This window comes from Cherax quadricarinatus, chromosome 53 (assembly GCF_038502225.1).
Source record: "Cherax quadricarinatus isolate ZL_2023a chromosome 53, ASM3850222v1, whole genome shotgun sequence".
Taxonomy (NCBI): domain Eukaryota; kingdom Metazoa; phylum Arthropoda; class Malacostraca; order Decapoda; family Parastacidae; genus Cherax; species Cherax quadricarinatus.
This window is the reverse complement of record NC_091344.1, coordinates 25,390,374-25,410,373: the sequence shown is the minus strand read 5'-3', so window position 1 is coordinate 25,410,373 and position 20,000 is coordinate 25,390,374. Positions and strand designations below refer to the sequence as shown.

General features: G+C 42.1%; 1 protein-coding gene across 2 annotated transcripts in view; it reads right to left on the bottom strand.

Annotated features, from left to right (window-relative positions):
• Galphas (G protein alpha s subunit) overlaps positions 1–15,738 on the bottom strand; it is a gene marked incomplete at its 5' end in the record, with an annotated part of 133,673 nt that extends 117,935 nt beyond the window's left edge. For both annotated transcript variants that reach the window (XM_070096490.1, XM_070096491.1), the window contains 1 exon segment: positions 15,684–15,738. In XM_070096490.1, the coding sequence (XP_069952591.1) occupies positions 15,684–15,738 (55 nt within the window).
• Positions 15,739–20,000: the final 4,262 nt, after the last annotated feature.

Here is a 20,000-nt window from a genome sequence, read left to right as displayed (position 1 = left end):
ACAGAAGGGGTGAACGAAGTGGGGAGAAGGGTGGAACGAAAGGGAAGGGGTAGAGGGAGAGGGGAAGAGGGGTGAATGGAGAGGGGAAAAGGAGTGGAGGGTAAAACTTGGGGGAAAAGGAAGGATTGTAGAGATAGAGAGGGAGGGAGGTGGGAGATAAGGCAGTGTGGGAGAGGAAGGGGGAGAAGAGAAAACGGAGGCGGATGCTGTCCACATCAAGAAACAGAGAGCATAAGAGAAAGAGTAAGAGAGAGCAAGGGAGAGCGAGGGGAAAGACCGAGGAGAGAGGGGGAGAACGAGGGAGAGCGTGTGAGGGGGAAAGAGAGAGACCAAAGAGGACGGTTGGGAAAGGGGGGATGGCAGACGGGTGGGGGTGGGTGGGAGGAAGGGTGAGAAAGTGGGGAATAGGGGAGGGAAGGGGGGCAGACAGTGTCTATTTATAGAGCGAGATGCGCGCCGCCCCGGCAAGCAGTCCCCCCTCCCTCACCAGTCACCTCCCCCCCTCTCTCTCTCTCCCTCACCCCTACCTCCATCACCACCACACCCAATCATTCTCCCTCACCCCTACCTCCATCACCACCACACCCAATCATTCTCCATCACAACTACCTCCATCACCACCACACCCACGCACTCTCCCTCCCTGCCACCAACACAAGCTTACAACTATCCTTGTACACTCAAGCGTGCTGCCAGCCAATTTTTCAATTACAGATTACCCTCAATTATCAACTATCAAGAATTACAGAAGACAAATAATGTTGACACCTGCGCTGAAAGATTTTATCCATGCTACAGTCAGTCACACTGCTTTATTTTAACCTATGCTGATGCTGTTTTGCCGCTGTTGTTGCTAAAGTTGTTACTGCTGCTGTCGTTGCTACAGTTGTGCTGCTTCTGCTACTCTTGCTGTTGTTTTTGTTGCTGCTGCTGTTATTGCTTCTTTTGCTGTTGTTGTTGCTGATGTAAACATTAGTGGCAGAAATAGTAAACATTAGTGGGAGAAATAGTAGAAAATGTTAGTGAGAAACAGTAGAAAACATTAGTGGGAGAAATATTAGGATCTGCATGAGGCTGTCATCTATTGAGGACACAATTAACCTCCAAGAAGATATAAACAAAATTTTCCAGTGGGCAACGGAAAACAATATGATGTTCAAATTCCATCTACTCCGTTATGGAAAACTGGATGGGATAATAACTAGAACAGAGTATACTACAGACTCTGGCCATACAATAGAGCGGAAAAATAATGTAAGGCACCTGGGAGTAGTAATATCTGAGGATCTCACTTTCAAGAATCAAAACAGTGCCACGATCACAAGTGCAAAGAAAATGATAGGATGGATAATGAGAACGTTCAAAACGAGGGATGCCAAGCCAATGATGATCCTTTTCAAATCACTTGTTCTCTCTAGGCTGGAATACTGCTGTACATTAACATCTCCGTTCAAAGCAGGTGAAATTGCAGATCTAGAGAGTGTACAAGAGAACCTTTACTGTACGTATAAGTTCTGTCAAGCACCTTAACTACTGGGAAGCACTTGACTTGTACTCGTTGGAACGCAGGAGAGAGAGATACATCATAATCTACACTTGGAAAATCCTGGAAGGAATGGTCCCGAATCTGCACACAGAAATCACTCCCTGCAAAAGTAAAAGACTGAGCAGGCGATGTAAAATACCCCCAATTAAAAGTAGGGGCGCCATTAGTACACTAAGAGAAAACACCATAAGTGTCCGGGGCCCAAGACTGTTCAACAGCCTCCCACCAAGCATAAGGGGAATTACCAACAAACCCCTGGCTGCCTTCAAGAGAGCTGGACAGATACCTAAAGTCAGTGCCGGATCAGCCGGGCTGTGGTTCGCACGTTGGACTGCGTGTGGCCAGCAGTAACAGCCTGGTTGATCAGGCCCTGATCTACCAGGAGGCCTGGTCGTGGACCGGGCCGCGGAGGCGTTGATCCCCGGAATAACCTCCAGGTAGTAGTAGCGGGGATAAATTACAAATCAACTGGATGGAGAAACAAGTAATAACGCATCTGCCCCATGTCCTCGAGGGGCTCACGAAGGAACACAGAAATGAGGACTGCAGTAGGCCTGATGGCCCATTCTAGATAAAAAGAATCACGCAAAGTCAGAAAACTTGAAATATGAAAGGAAAGCAGAAAATAGGTAAATATTCAAGGTGCAGAAGGCAAGGTCAGTTAAAGTCACGAGTGTTCTGAAGATTACAGATCTAACAATGTACTGAGAAGAGCAAGCATCTCCAGAGACAACACCAGGACGAAGATACATGTTAACATTACTGTGTACAAGGCTGAGTCAGCAAGACGGTGTTTATGAAGGCTAGGTAGTTTTAGTAGAGGACCAGTCTGTATGATGACTAACATGTTAGTGTCAGAAAGAAAAACACTTCTTTTGTAAGCTACCGAAGAGAGAGGGGCCCGTTTCACAGAAATATCTGAGAGTAGGAGGTAGAATAAACACCGGAAGCATCAGTGACAGAAGTATACTGTAAATTAGATTACTGCGCAATGCAAGCTTGATATCTAGAGGAAGAAAGGTGTTATTAAGATTTTGTACACTAGAAATATAGTGCTGACAAAGTAGTTTTTTTAATTACATAAGTTTAGCAGAGAAGAAAGAATTACCCGACACTAACGAAAACAATAACGTGTGGTTAATGTAGAGCAGCACGGGAAGGGGGGGGGGAGGTATTGTCTCATGAATGTTACGCCATATAGTCAATAAATCTACATAAAACTATAATACAGAAGCTTGTAAAGTTGAAGGATTAGCAACCAAGCTAGTACTACAGCTAAAAGGCATTCACTATGAGGACAGGACGAAAAAACTAACCTTGGCGGAGAGGACAAAGGGAGACAAGATTAAGACGTACAAAATTGTAAGAACTGATGGGGCAGAGTCAAACTTTTTAAATTGAGAGGACCAGGATCAAGGGGACACAGGCGGAGAAGACATATGTGACCCACATGATGCAAGAAAGTATTTTAGTCTCAGGGTGGTTAAAAAGTGGAATAAAATGGATGAGGCAGTGGCGGAGGCACACGTAAAAGTTTCAGTAAATATAATAAGACCCAAAAGGCCAGGAATCAGTGATACCAATCAAAGTAGATTAGGAGGCGGGGACAGGAGCACTGTCTCAACCCTCCCTCATAAACAACTTGGCGAGACTCTCCCTCGACTTATCTATTCTTTGAGAATTTTATGCTACCATATACAAGTTTTCTCATATTTTATGCACGCTGTGGATAAAAAATACCTTTAGATATTATACATAAATATATAGAGATTATCTGCAGTCGCTTCCGTAGGTCACTGCCCCCGCGAACCGGTCCCAGACCAGGCTTCCTGGCTTCTGGCCTGATCGATCAGGCTACTGTTGCCCGCCACCCGCAGCCCAGGGTATGCACCACAGACAGGCTAATCAGGAACTGATTTCAGGAAACTATCTAGTTCCCTTTGAAGATAGCCAGGGATCTCTTGGTAATTCCCCTCTTGCACGTAGGAAGTGTGTTAAAGTCGTGGTCCATATTGAATATTTTTTTTTTAGTGTACTCACTGTTCCACTGCTTTTCACAGGTTATGTTGCACCGTCTGACAAGCCCCGTGTTCATTTGTAGTAATTTCGGTGTGCAGGTTTGGGACCAAATCTTCCAGAATGGACAATACGTGAACTCTAAAGATTTATCACACTTCAGTTACTACGTTAGGTCGTTACCATACCATATACTAACAGTTCCTCTACTATCGTGTATTCTTTGCAAGTCTCATACGCCCAATACACAACACAAAAGAAGTGGATGGGGGGTTTAATTAGCTTTCTTTATGATAATAAACAAACACTGACTGAAAAGGTCCCAAGAATCCTTCCCCTCCTGCAATGATCCAATACTCTCATCCTCCCACAAACCATGCAGAAACATAATGAAGCAAAAATAAAAAAAGAATAAAAGTATGTTACATAAACTCTGAATTACAAGAGCTGAGAATTAAATAATCATTAGAACCAGATTTAATACCTAGAGTGGAGACGAAGCTCGCATCAATGACGCCAAAATAAATGTTAGTCCCATAGCAAATGAGGGGAGGAGGGACAAGAGACAAGGAGGGAAAGGGGAGAGAGAGATTGCTGGCACTTTCGACAGAGTATGGTACCAGGGACTCTTGGCAAATCTGCATGCACTAGAAGTCGCTGGCTCTGCACTATGCCTCCTTAGTGATTACCTTGAAGGTAGATCTCTAAGTAGTTCTCAATAGGACAGTCAACAAGACGCTCAATTGGTGCCAGTGCTCCACAGGGAAGTGTATTTAGTCTGTCATATATGTATACCCGCCATGCATACCCGTTATGTATACCCACTCCATAACCGTTAACCGTTCCCAAAGCTTGGATGTGTTACGAGTCACAGACTTGACCAGTATTCAAACAACTCAGGAGAGCGCCCCACTAAGTCAGACGCTACGTAGTACCAGACGAGAGCGGACACAAGGGCAGGCATCCTGGACGAATTACCCAATAAACCACAGTTCAGAGCCCTTAGTCATCGCCTTCCACCTATCACTCAATGAACAAACCCATTAAACCCATCCGACAAAAATGGTGGGAGAGTGAATTCGTTAAAACCATCTTACCTGGTAATGCTATAGGTCTTCTAAATTTGTTTAACACTGCAAAAACAAAAGACTCGTGACATCACCTGAGAAGTCAGCAGGAGCTAATTTTTTTTCTTCTACTGATGGAAAAGACCGACTCCCCACGGACCCCCGTCGAACCCATCTCAGGTCCACCGTTATGGAATGCCTAATTCAATGACCTTCAACTCATCCCAGAGTCTCATGCATATGCAAACAACTGTACTTATCCAACAGAGGAAATGCCAGCCACTCTGTTATATCACTCACCAGCTTATGGTTATATCAACTTGGGAAAAATGATGGCAGGCTACATCTGCTGCTGAGAAAACACAAATGATGGTAATGTCGAAGCACTGGTAGGAATGAATGGGCGTGTTAAAACCCGGGGATGAGGTGATATCCTTGGGGTGAAATTTTATTCTAAACTGATTGTGAAGAACCACGTAGTAAATCTTGCAAACAAGGCGGCTAGGAGACTAAAAGCACTTATAAGTATCTCGGATCTGCTCGAAAGTAGAGGGTGCAAGACTGTACGAGGCAAAAGTGTGCCCACACCTCGAGTATGTTCCACTTTCTTGAATTGCCTGCCCCCCCCCCCATCTCACATATGAATTCTTGATAGAGTAGAGAACAAAGCAAGACGATTCATCTATCGTTTGGACCCAGCCTGAACAAATTTGTCATTTCAGCAGAGCCTTCAACACCGGGAAAGAAAGGGTGGCTTTACTGTTATGTACAAGGCCAACATTGTCAACTTACAACACTTGATTCCACTTTGTGGACAACGAGAAGACAGTTTCTACACAAGACGAGCAGCAAACAGCAACTACACTCTGACTATAACCTTCTCAAGAACATCATTTCATCTGAGATCATGTATTCCTAGTTGATTCAAGTCTGGAACATATTCGTACAGCATAATGACATGGATGAAGTAAAGTCAGATGACCAAATGAAATCGATGGCCCACCCACAACCCCAACTTCATCCTATTCCCTATTTGTACGTCTCATAATAATAAAAATGCGTTCATTTGAGGTAAGGTAGATTATAGCCCTTAGTTTGTAAATAAAGGTAGGAACTCAACCTAACTCTGTAAAACCATTGTGTAAATAAAGAGGGAGAGAAGAGGTGAGAGGAGAAGCAGACGGGAGGGAATAGATAGAAAAGGTAATGGGATGGATGGGGACAGGGGTTGGAGGGAGGGGAGGAAAGGGATGGAGGGGAGACGGAAGGGATGGAAGAGGGAAGGATAGAGGGAGGGACAGAGGAGGGGAGAGGGGATGGAGGGAGGGACAGAGGAGGGGAGAGGGGATGGAGGGAGGGACAGAGGAAGGAAGAGGGGATGGAGGGAGGGACAGAGTAGGGGAGAGGGGATGGAGGGAGGGACAGAGTAGGGGAGAGGGGATGGAGGGAAGGATAGAGGGAGGGACAGAGGAGGGGAAAGGGGATGGAGGGAGGGACAGAGGAAGGAAAAGGGGATGGAGGGAGGGACAGTAGGGGAGAGGGGATGGAGGGAGGGACAGAGTAGGGGAGAGGGGATGGAGGGAGGGACAGAGTAGGGGAGAGGGGATGGAGGGAGGGACAGAGTAGGGGAGAGGGAATGGAGGGGAGGGACAGAGTAGGGGAGAGGGGATGGAGGGAGGGACAGAGTAGGGGAGAGGGGATGGAGGGAGGGACAGAGGAGGGAAGAGGGGATGGAGGGAGGGACAGAGTAGGAGAGAGGGGATGGAGGGAGGAAACAGAAGATGGAGGGAAGCGAGGGAGGGAGATAGAGGGGATAAAAATTACCAATTACAGTTATATGAAGTTTTACAATGACCAACCTCAGTAGTTTAGGATTTGTTCAATAATATCAACAACAATAGAGATAAAATTACTAAGAGCAGCGATTTACAATCCTACAGCAGGTAAAAGGTAGAGTGCCAGAAAATATAACAGAAGTTATACTATTAACCTCACAAGAGAGCACTAAACCTGTATCAGCCATACAGCGTTATGAGATGCAATACAAATCCTGGAGAGAGCACAGCGAGCAAACATAATAAAGACAAGACAAAACTGTTGATTATAGAAGACATTAATTAAGAAGGAAACTGACTGGGGCAGAACTGTCGCATACCTGTGACCAGTTTCGTGGACTCTTCTACATCCATAACCTTTCCTGGGGCGAGTTGAAATCACCGAGGACAAAGAATGAGGGAAAACAAAAGGAAACAATAATGGAAAACATCACACACCACCGTGATGAGGCCAGATTTCCTTGTTGACTAGTAGGTCAACCAGGTTGGTCCTATTATTCCTTCGATGGGTTTCCATGGTTTCCCTACTCCTACAGCCCAGCCCAGGGTCAGGCTTGTCTGGTGCTTTTCTGGTCAATCAAGCTGTGGCCTGCCAGCATACACAGACATCAATAACAAGCTGATGAGGCTGATGGTGGCGCAGTTTTCTTTTTCAAGAAAGAGTTCAACTGTGCAGTAGTCCTGCCTAAGACCAAACTTCACTGTTGACAGCCATCACAACTAGAATGTTGCTGCCTCTGGCCTGCAAATCTTGACAGATGTATGTAACAACCTGGATGATCTGCTGCTTCTGCCATTAACATGCTCAGTTTCCTCTTGTAGACTTTTATCTTTGTTGAGGCAACATTTCTTACTGCATCTGATACCAGGTTAAAAAGATCTCGAAGATGATGTCCATTAATTGTGCTTATGCTCCCCCCCCCTTACTTTTACTCTATACTTCTTTCTATATTTCTCACTCTGGTACTTCATTATGGCAGGATGTAGATTAGGGGCCTGACCAAGTATATTCTCCATGTAAATATAGTACTGTATTGTCAATTTACCTTCTACTCTGTTCCTGTGAGTACATTCCAGTTTTTGAGGGTACTAAGTGTTGTGAGATATTTTATTGATTCAGAGCTATAGATGAGTTTACATTTTTCAACTCTTATATCTCTGCCCATGAGTGTGACATTTCAAAAGCTCTCTTAATCTATCACTTAACTGATCTTTGATGAATTTGCCTGAATGTGTCCTCTAAATAATAAGCCAGACATATTTCTCTAGATTTTACACTAGTTATTTTTATTCTATATAAAAAGGGTGATTGAATTTTATATCCTGTACATGTTTGGAGTTTTCCAATCTTTTCTCCTTCAAGACAGAAACTGTTGGTAAATTTCCTTTATATATGAAGTTAAGATACTGAAAAGTCTTGAACTATTTTGGAAGATTACTGTACAGTGTTCAGTTATCTCCTATACCATACAATAATTAAGAGCTTCTTTGAACAGACAGCAGCAAGGAAATTTATCCGAATCTTTTCATATCTGAGTTTAAGGGCTTTAAATAGTGCCGTTAGCGAACGACATTTCTCCTGTCTAGAGTTCAAGTGCCTTAAAGAATACAGCCTCATATAACTTAATTCATCCGTAATAAAGATTGATATAAATACATACATATTTAGTTAACTATCTGCTGCTTTCTCATTATCAGTATTGTCCTAATTCTGTTATCAGTGTCCTGTCCTCTCTCAAATCTTTTTTTTTTTTTCATACATTGAGAAAAACATGCTTGAGATCTGACTTACGTCCCTCATGATCATATCTCAGCTTAGAGGCACGGAGATGCTTTGATAGCTTTTAACTTTACCTAAATTATTTCTGAGTTTCTAACCATTTGCAAATAGCAGATATTTTTTGTTTCTTTTTTAACTATTTTAATACTGTGCAGAAAGGGTTTCTGATGACTTCCTGATAGTGTACTTTTACCTAAAGTAAATATTAACTGTTTTTATTTTTACTTAGTACTGAATGCCTGAGGGTAATATGACTTAACTTCTGTTGAAATTCAGTTTGAGTGTATTATGACTGAGCTCAAGGTTAGATTTTTTTTTTTTTTTTTTTTTTTTTAATTTATGCCTGTTACTGCCACCTTTGGTTTCTCACCAACAGGATGACCCAGTGGTGGCAAGGGAAGGAGGGAAAGAGGAGGGGGAGGGGAAGGAAGATGTCAGATTTAACTGCAATATGCATGTTGTGACTGGTCAATTATTCCCTGGACAAGTCACCCCGTCAGGGCTACAACGCTACCCCTCCAAACCTTGGGAGAACACCTGTGGGTCAAACCGAAGGTGCTTACCTACATACACTACAACTAGATAATGTTTGTAAACATAACCCCCAACTAACACTTGGCTTCAGCAGTATCCCTGACCATGCCGAGGTTAAATTAAAACTTCTTGAACCCACGAATCCACCAAACTATGAGTGACAACAATGGGTTCATCATGGTGACCCATTATATATATTACACTCTGAATGCTTCAAAGTGAACACACACACACACATCATTCAATTAATGGTTAGATGGTAGCATTGAAGATAGGTCATTACTCACAAAATACATGGTATGGCAAATTAAACATTAAACACAGGTTGCCACAAGCACAGTGCTATTTCTTAATAACTACAGATTGGTTATTTATTATATATCGATAATAAAACTCACAAAATCCTAAGTGTAGTTACCTATTCTTTACACATCATCACATTAAAGAATGTGCATTTGGTAGATTATTAAAACTTTTTTTTCTCTGTTACTTTTCATGTGATTTTTCTGAAACTTGGGAAACTCAGTGGATATCTCAATGCCATAATATTAGAATTTTATTTTTCAAAATAATCAGTACATTAGTTCCAGAGACAACTACAACCAAACACTATCCCCCCACTTTTAACAAAGTAATCCACGAGTACTGTATAACCTCCCTCCCACACGATCACTTGTAATTAGTTGAGAGGTAGGGCACATTGTCCACCAAAGCAAAATACGAGGAAAAGAATGTCTAGCTCACAGTGACAGATTGAATAATCAGAATGAGAAATAGGAATCAAATGCAGGTGGAGTCACCAAAATGAGTAGGGTTTATAAAGAGGAAAATGCAGGCAGGGCAATTGTATAAGACAAAACTTGCAGAAATAACAAACGCAATACATTCCAAAGGGATAGCATATAATAAAAAATAGAAAACAAAGGAAAGAAAAAGGATCTGAAGTAGCACTGATGATCACAAACCACTGGAGATTTGTAGAACTGGGAAAGCTGGCATCCAAACAGTTCAAAGACAATATAGTGAGCATAGAAATTGCCAAGGTACAAAGACAAGTGGCAGTAGTATATAACCCACTATTACCCTACTCAAAACAGAAGGTCCCTGATAAAGTACAATAAATAATATAGGCAATAATTTAACTTGAAATTAAGTAGAGAGAGCAAGAAGAATCAAAGCTAAATTATTAATTTTAAAAGATTTTAACCATAGCAAAATTATGAGAATTGAGACTTTAATTAAGAAAGTCTTGAGTCTTCATGAGAAATAAACAAGAATGAGGTGGGAGAAGAGATAGCAAGAATTAACTGATTTTAATCCTAAACAAATATATGGTGCACAGATGCCAGCTACAGTACTGTAAACTTAAAAACAGCAATCATGCCATACTGTGTTTTAAATGCCTATTAGAAGTGGATCTGGAAAAGGAAATAAGATGAACTACAGAAAAAGGGATGAAGAAGATATGATCATTTTTGAAAAGATTAACAATGGAGGCTGCATGATACAGCAACACAAGAAATGTTGGAGGTAATAAAAGAAACCAAAGTTACTCCAAAACTAGATAAGGAAAGGATGAAAGTATAGAGGAGCACTGATGGAACACAAAAAAAGACTAGTGAAGAGTTCAGCAGAAGATTCGGGGAAGTAAGTTTTTACAGAAAAATGTGGGGAGCTACCTGAAACAAAAAAGGAATCAGAATAATCAGTCAAGAATTAGAAAACACCCACAAAATAAGCACAACATGATGAGACTACTCATACTGTAATGTACAGCATATACAGCACAACTGGCCTACCAGAACCAACTGACTTCTGTCTCTCTAATGATAACAAAATTAATGAGGGATAAAAATAGGAGAAGAGAGAAAAAGGTTCTAGGGACAGGCAGACTGCATATGGTCCAACAAACGGCTGCTGGAGTTACTTTTAAAAAATGCAAGGACAAATGGATTGGACTAAGAGAGAGAGAGGATTAGAGCCAGGGTAGAGCCAAGGAGGTTTGAAGTTGTAAATACCAGTAAAAGAAAAAAATCCAGAGCTAACATTCACACCAAACATGTTGCAGGAGGGGCATGTTCAAAACCATCAAACTTGAGACCAGCATTTCACAAACTTCTAAAGTGTAACCACCAAAAAAAAAAAAAACTTATTAAAAGAAGGTTACAATAATTTTTTGACCCATCCTGTACTACTGTAACTTAAGGGTTCAGGCCAAGCCAAAATGTCAACTTTATTTTCACAAGCGTGGGGTTTTTGCAAAGTATTCCAGCCACATTATCGCTACTTGTAGACTTTTGTGCAGACTTTCAGGATTTCGTGCCCAACATATATTAGGTCCATCATAAAATATGCAGCATCAAAGCAGAGGCACTACCTGATTAAGCACGAGTATAAATTTGAAAAGATTTTAAGGTTTGCAACTGTTGTAGCTAATACCAGAACTGAAAAGAATGCATTGTATGGAAAGGTTGATGGGGCTGAACATAACTAGGTAAAAAAACCGTTTCAACAGAAGATATGTTAAGGTCCAAGAAACCAGTAATGATTGTTAACATAGCCTAAGAATCAGGGTCAGGATCATAAACTCAATCCTTCAATCACAATTAAGGAATTACATATCAATGAGTAATCACAATGATCCACCTATCACATGGTCTTCAGTAGTTTAGTCACATTCACAGTCTTCAGTAGTTTAGAAGTATGGCTAAAAGAAAGACTCAACCCATATAAACACAGCTAGACGAATACACATGAACAACCTCCTCGCACATACCACTAGTCGTTAGTAGTTGAGAAGAAGGGCCTGAAGTAAGCATGGACCCTTGTAAACAAACCCCCCTCACACATACTCAGATAACCACCACAACACACACAGTGAGCATGTCCTCAGAATGAAGTGTTGGTGTAGGCAGCAACTCTATATGGAGCAAGTACCTTAAATTACTTGGGAAACATAGGGGTAAAAGAAGACAAGGAGGCACAGAGAGAGATGTAGAGAGGAAGATAGACGAGTGTCTCATGAACAGAAGAAAGAATGAGGAGGGAAGAAGAGAAAGGGGGTGGAACAAAGGGGAGGGGAGGACTGAACAAGGGAGAGGGGATGGAACAAGGGCAGGGTACATGGGGGAGGGGAGGACTGAACAAGGGATAGGGGATGGCACATGGAGGGGATGGAACAAGGGAGAGGGAATGGAACAGAGGGGGACTGGAACAAGGGAGAGGGACTGGAACAAGGGAGAGGGGATGGAACAAGGGAGAGGGGATGGAACAAGGGAGAGGGGATGGAACAAGGGAGAGGGGATGGAACAAGGGAGAGGGACTGGAACAAGGGAGAGGGACTGGAACAAGGGAGAGGGACTGGAACAAGGGAGAGGGACTGGAACAAGGGAGAGGGGATGGAACAAGGGAGAGGGGATGGAACAAGGGAGAGGGGATGGAACAAGGAAGAGGGGATGGAACAAGGGAGAGGGGATGGAACAAGGGAGAGGGGATGGAACAAGGGAGAGGGAATGGAACAGAGGGGGACTGGAACAAGGGAGAGGGACTGGAACAAGGGAGAGGGGATGGAACAAGGGCAGGGTACATGGGGGAGGGGAGGACTGAACAAGGGATAGGGGATGGCACATGGAGGGGATGGAACAAGGGAGAGGGAATGGAACAGAGGGGGACTGGAACAAGGGAGAGGGACTGGAACAAGGGAGAGGGGATGGAACAAGGGAGAGGGGATGGAACAAGGGAGAGGGGATGGAACAAGGGAGAGGGACTGGAACAAGGGAGAGGGACTGGAACAAGGGAGAGGGGATGGAACAAGGGAGAGGGGATGGAACAAGGGAGAGGGGATGGAACAAGGGAGAGGGGATGGAACAAGGGAGAGGGGATGGAACAAGGGAGAGGGGATGGAACAAGGGAGAGGGGATGGAACAAGGGAGAGGGAATGGAACAGAGGGGGACTGGAACAAGGGAGAGGGACTGGAACAAGGGAGAGGGACTGGAACAAGGGAGAGGGGATGGAACAAGGGAGAGGGGATGGAACAAGGGAGAGGGGATGGAACAAGGGAGAGGGGATGGAACAATGGAGAGGGACTGGAACAAGGGAGAGGGACTGGAACAAGGGAGAGGGACTGGAACAAGGGAGAGGGGATGGAACAAGGGAGAGGGGATGGAACAAGGGAGAGGGGATGGAACAAGGGCGAGGGGATGGAACAAGGGCGAGGGGATGGAACAAGGGAGAGGGGATGGAACAAGGGAGAGGGGATGGAACAAGGGAGAGGGGATGGAACAAGGGAGAGGGGATGGAACAAGGGAGAGGGGATGGAACAAGGGAGAGGGGATGGAACAAGGGAGAGGGGATGGAACACGGGAGAGGGGATGGAACATGGGAGAGGGGATGGAACACGGGAGAGGGGATGGAACACGGGAGAGGGGGTGGAACAAGGGAGAGGGGATGGAACAAGGGAGAGGGGATGGAACAAGGGAGAGGGAATGGAACAAGGGAGAAGGGAATGGAACAAGGGAGAAGGGAATGGAACAAAGAAGGGAATGGAACAAGAAGGGAATGGAACAAGGGAGAAGGGAATGGAACAAGGGAAAGGGAATGGAACAAGGGAAAGGGAATGGAACAAGGGAAAGGGAATGGAACAAGGGAAAGGGAATGGAACAAGGGAAAGGGAATGGAACAAGGGAGCAGGAGAGCAGTAGGGGGATGAAAAGCACCAGAAACTCCTGCCAGTAACCACAATGCAACACTGGTAAGAGAGATCAACCCTTGATTCAGAGACAGGAAATCCTATCTGAGGAACCTGCTTGAGTCCTGTAAGAGGTGTTCTGGAGATGCAGCAAAAGATAGAAATGGGTACACTATCTTTCTGGATTACCCAAAAAACAAAACAAGGGAGTCTGGGGCTAAGAATTTCGGTGAACCAACTAGTACCTGAAAGACAGGCGAGGGTAACGAGGGGAGGGGAGGGGAGGTCCCATCTGTTGGCCAGTAAAGTATAACTAAAAAAGAAAGTTTAAGTGACGATCATACTAAACAGATAGTCAAAGGTGCACATCACCATATATCATATCACAAATATGACCAGAAATCTATGAGAGGTTAGTGAATCTGTGAAATGCATTCAGAATCATCAATAATCCTAACTTTTGCAACCAGACTAGCTGCAGAGTTAATGGGAGTAAACTATGATGAATGACAAAAGAAATTTAATCCGTGTACTCTGAAAGAGAGGATGACTAGGGAAGACATTACTGTATTAACCCTTTGACTATCGAGACCCCAAATCCTGAAGTGCAAAATATTAAAAAAAAAAAAATTCTTATGAAATGATAGAGAATCTTTTCCTGATGGTAATGACACCAAAAGTGCGAAGTTTGATGAAAAACTTATGGAATTACGCTATCATGAAGTTAGCGGTCTCAATGATATATATATGCATCGACGATTTCGCCCACTTTGAGCCCTAATTTTGGCCAATTCCATTGTTCCAGTCGACCAAACTCAGCTATTTCTTTAGAACTCCCTTTGTTCTATCAACTGAGTACAAGAAACTGCCCATGTACCAATTTCAACTACCCAATAAAATGGTCAGAAATTGGCAACTTGGCCAATTTCACACAAATTAGAAAAGATGCCAATTTCAAAATAGGGTCCAGAATAAACAATGCAGATATTCCTGGCACTAAAATAACAGTTTCTTTGTTCATTAGTCATGTCTCCAGGCCCCTCTTATATTACTTTTGCTTTTTATTTTGAATTTTTATTAACACAAAAAGTAAATTTATTGTTATGCAGACTACCACATTATTGTAATAATTGTATAAATAATGTCACCCCATTCATGACTGCATATTAGAATGGTTAATTGAACATTTATTGGACGGTGACATCATTTGCTTACTCTTGAACATTGGCAAAAATCAAACATTTCGGCCACTTTGAGCTCAATTTCAAGGTCCTTTTCTTCGTGAAACCAATCAAAATCATCTCTATTTCTGTATCATGTCTTCCATTCTATCAAATAAAACCAAGACAATGAGAATACAACCATAAATACTATAAAAAATACAACTCAAAGTCAACATTTTAATCCAAAAACACGGTTGGAGTTTTTCTCATTATGAACTGCATGCTGCAGGATTTTTTTATACTGCGCACACTCACCACACAGACCCATTCTCTAACATGTGGGCCTACCAGCTTTCTCCCGCTTGATTTGAAGCTGCTAGAACTTTGGAGTATTAATACGTACATCAAAAACACTGGCTTGTAAGACGTATATACATGACACCGACAGTCAAAGGGTTAAGACATACAAAATACATGTACTATGAGAAACTGACAGGGTAGATATGGACAAACTGCAATGCAAATACACCAGAAACAAGGGAACAAAAGCAGAAGTGTCAGGGTAGGAGAAAAATGCAATGAACTGAATACTGATATGTAGGTATAGTATTCCCCATACCAGTTTCAAAAGCAGATATGGAAGCTCAAGAAGCAGAAAAAGGAGCCAAGTCTTGATGCTTCCCCCCTGTCATACAGGTAGGCAAGCACATGCTCTTGGTGAGACACGAGACACAAGCATAGATGTCATCTATGGTTACTTTATTTTACTACAAATAGGTATTTCCACATAGGACCATGAACTTATGGTAATCAATGCAAATTCAAATTGGCAATTATGCAAAAAAAAAAAAAAAAAATTAAATGCTGAGAAACAGAGAAAAGGCAGAAATAAGAGAGGTTCCCACTGTCTACTGCTACTATCACAAACCAACCATTATTATGGCTGGAAAACAGTTTCACTTGATGACAAAATGACACTTCTGAATAATAAACTAGCAGACAAACATGGACTGATAAAATAGAGAACACAGGGACCCAAAACAAAAATACTCACCAAGATGGCATCGCGGATGTTACACCTGATGGCGTGGATCTTCTCTCTTTTTTCCCTGCAGGATAAAAAAAAAAAGGGGGCAGGATTAAATTATGGGGAATCAAATACAAAATGGGAGTTGACACAGTTACTTTTTACTGATGATACTGTACTTTTGGGAGAGTCTACAAAGAAGTTGCAAAGGTCAGTGGACGAGTTTGGGAGGGTGTGTAAAGAAAGTTGAAAGTGAACATAGATAAGAGTAATGTGATGAGGGTATCCAACAAGTTAGGCAAAGAAAAATTGGATATCACATTGGAGAGAGGGAGTATGGAAGAAGCGAATGCGTTCAGATATCTGGGAGTAGATTTGTCAGCAGATGGGTTCATGAAGGATGAGGTTAACCATAGGACTGATGAAAAAAAAAAAAAAAAAAGAGTGGTGCATTGAGGGGTCTGTGGAGACAAAAAAAAAAAAATTGTCCATGGAGACAAAGAAGGGAATGTATGAGAGTATAGTGGTACCAACACTCTTATATGGGTGTGAAGCCTGGGTTGTGAATGCTGAAGCAAGGAGGAGGCTGGAGGCAGTGGAGAAGTCATGGCAATGTGTGGTGTAAATATAATGCAGAGAATTCATAATGTGGAAATTAGGAGGTGTGGAGTTACAAAAAGCATTATTCAGAGGGATAAAGAGAGGTTATTGAGGTGATTTGGTCATTTCGAGAAGATGGAGGAAAATAGAATGACCTGGAGGGTGTATAAATATGTAGTGGAGGGGAGGGAGTGGTAGGGGTCGTCCTAGGAAAGAATGGAGGGAGCAGGTAAAAAGAGGTTTTGTGTGCAAGGAGCTTGGACAAACAGCAGGCATGTATGAGCGTGTTAGATAGGAGTGAATGGAGACGAATGGTTTTTGGGACCTGACGAGCTGTTGGAGTGCGAGCAGGGTAATATTTTGTGAAGGGATTCAGGGAAACCAGTTAGCTGGACTTGAGTCCTGGAGGTGGAAAGTACAATGCCTACACTTCAAAAGAGGAGTTTTGGGATACTGGCTGTTTGGAGTGACATCTAAACTGTCATATTTGAGCGCCTCTGCAAAAACAGTGATTACATGTGAATGATGGTGAAAGTGTTTCTTTTCTGGGTCACCCTGCTTAGGTGGGAGACATCTGACATGTTCAAGCAAACCCACACACACACACACACACACACACACACATATATACATACATACATTAATGCATCCACAAACATGTGGTTTTTAAGTAAATAACGATACTGCGACTGTCACATCTGTGTGCCTCTAGCAACAGTGGTAGTGTAAATTACAGATGGCTCTTAGGCTAAACTCAAACTGCCATGCTACTTGTTGGACTAGATAATTTTCTTTACCATCCACATGACCTGTGCCATACCCATGACCAGTTTTAAAGGCTCTTCTATTCCCACAGCCAGCCTCGAGGCCAGGCTTCCCTGCTGACTGCCTCGTCAATCAGAACGTTTATGCTAGTAACCCTCACATTTATCCCTAAGCACAAAATTACACGACACTAAATAAAACCCAAATCCTGGACACCTGGGAGTAGAGCAATACAACAGAACACCCCATTTCAAATCACTGTACGGATTTATTTTGAACCCATGGCAAGCTGTATAACTCCAGGCCAGTGCATAATCCATTTGCCCAGCTGGCTACAATAAGATTCATCCAACTAGGTATATTTATACACCTTAGAAGGTTATCTCACTGCAGTATATTGGCACACTGAGAGTTGATACATTCTGCAGTCTCTTGCATTAACTCAAGATTTGACAGATACTGCCAGAAAATATTCAGATGAAGTATAGCATCATATATGCAGCATGAATATGGACCACTTTATACCATCTGCAATGGTGGCTGCACCACCTTAATGCATGGTAGTGCCCCTCCCCCCGTCACAAAAAAAAAAAAAAAAAAAAGTAACCAGGCAGCTTGCTGAAAATAATATTGAATACAGCCTCTCCTCACTTAACGACGGAGTTCTGTTCCTAAGACCACGTCAGTAAGTGAATTCGTCACTAAGTGAGGAGCATAGTATAATGGTAGCGGGTTTGTATTAACCATCTCTGATATTGTTTTAATGTCACCCTTATAACATTTCTGTCACATTTTTAAATGTTTATACAGTGGTGTACTGTGTATTGTAATAAACAGAATAGAGGAAATCAGCTCAAATATACATTATTTAAGTATGCATACTGGTCAAAGAGCCCGTCGTAAGTCCAAGCCATTGGTAAATGAGTACATTTGCTATGTGAGGAGAGGCTGTAATCCAGACCTCAATCACATTGAGAATGTCTGGAATATTATGAAAAAGAAGATGGAATCCCACCACATTTCATCCACGTCACGTATGTTGCAGGAGATAAGAACATTTGGGTCAACCAGTTATCCATGTTTTCACTCAGGAATCTGAGTGAAAGCATGTCCAGACAGCTTCAAATGGTCATGAAGGCCAAGGGGTAGATAACAAAATATTAAAGTATCAAGTATTAGTTTTCGTTCTATAATGTTTATATTGTCATTTTCTTGCAATGTTCATAATAATACAGGAGGGGTCCAGATTATTATTGCATGCACCATAATAGTTAACCCAGCCTTTGAAAATATTTAGAAAATTTTTAAAGTGTTATTCCTAAAGTATTTACAGCTTAATGAAAGAACATTTTACCTGAGGCCTTTATCTTAAGGTAAGTTCCCACCATGAGCTCTTTCCATCATGGAAGATAAGTACCCTGTGACATACCTGTGACTAATTTTTTGAGGGCTTCTACCCTTGCTGTCTGGTATGGGGTCAGGCTTCCCTGTCGATTGCCATCTCAACCAGGTTATTGTTACTGATAGCTCACTGACTCACAGCCATCACTACATGGCCAATCTGGCACTTGGGGAAGAGGCAGAGATCCAGTTTCCTCTTAAAGACTTTCTACCTTTGTTCTGGAAATATTTCTGATATCTGCTGATAGAAGGTTGAAGTCCTGAACCACAGATATTGACACAATGCCCTCACTGGGCTTATGGTGGCTTCTCCTTTTCACTGAGTTTATTTTCTCTCTCTCACTCCAGTTAACCCTTTCAGGGTCCCCAGGCCCTCTCCCAGACTTGTTCTCAGGGTCGCCCAAATTTAAAAAAAAAAAATTATTTTTTCTTGTGAAAAGATAAAGAATCTCTTCCCAATCAAAATGACACCAAAAGTATGAAATTTGATGGAAAAATTACGGAATTATGCTCTTGCGAAGTTAGCAGTCTCGATGATGTTGATGCATCAGCGATTTTGCCCACTTTGAGCCCTATTTTTGGCCAATTCCAGTGTATTAGTCGACAAAAATCCTAACTATTTCGCTAGAACTTCATTTTTTCTATCGAATGAGTACAAGAAACCACAAATTTACCGATTTCAACTATCCAATACAGTGGTCAGAATCTAGCAATTTTGCCAATTTTACACAAATTTCAAAAGATGCCAATTTCCAAATAGGGTCCAGAATAAACAATAAAGACATTCCTGGCACTAAAATAACATTTCCTCTGTTCATTAGTCATGTCCCCACGCCCCTCTTACATTCTTTTGCTTTCCACTTTGAATTTTTATTCTCACAAAAAATAGAAGATTTACCGTTATGCAGACTACTGCATTAGTGGAGAAATGGTATAAATAATATCGGCGCGCTTGTGAAAGAATATTAGACTCACCAGTTGACGTGTATTGGACGCTTAGCATGATTTGGTTACTTTTGAACTTCGGTAAAAATCGAACATTTCTGCTACTTTGAGCTCAATTTCAAGGTACTTTTCATTGTAAAACCAGTTAAAATCATCTCAATTTCTGTAACATGTCTTCCATTCTATAAAATGAGACCAGGAAAACTAGAATACAACAATAAATACCATACGAAAATACAGTGCAAAGTCGCTGTTTTAATCCAAAAACACGGTCAAAGTTTTTTTTTTCTCATTACGCACTGTGTGCTGCGGGATTTTTTTTATACTGCACACAATGACCACATAGACCCATTCTTTCATATGTAGGCCTACTAGCTTTCTCTCACTAGATTTGAGGGCACTAGAATTTAGGTGTACTAGTACATCAAAAACCCTGGTGTGTAAGCCGTACTAGTACGTCCGAAACCCTGAAAGGGTTAAATAGTTATGTTTAGATTGGTAATAGGCCCTCAAGTATCTTCCACATATGTATATATTATGAGGTAGCTCTCTCTTCTCCACTCAAGGAGTGCATTCCAAGTACTTTTACAAGTTTCTCTCAAGAGAGGAAAACTCCCACTGATATCTTTCCTC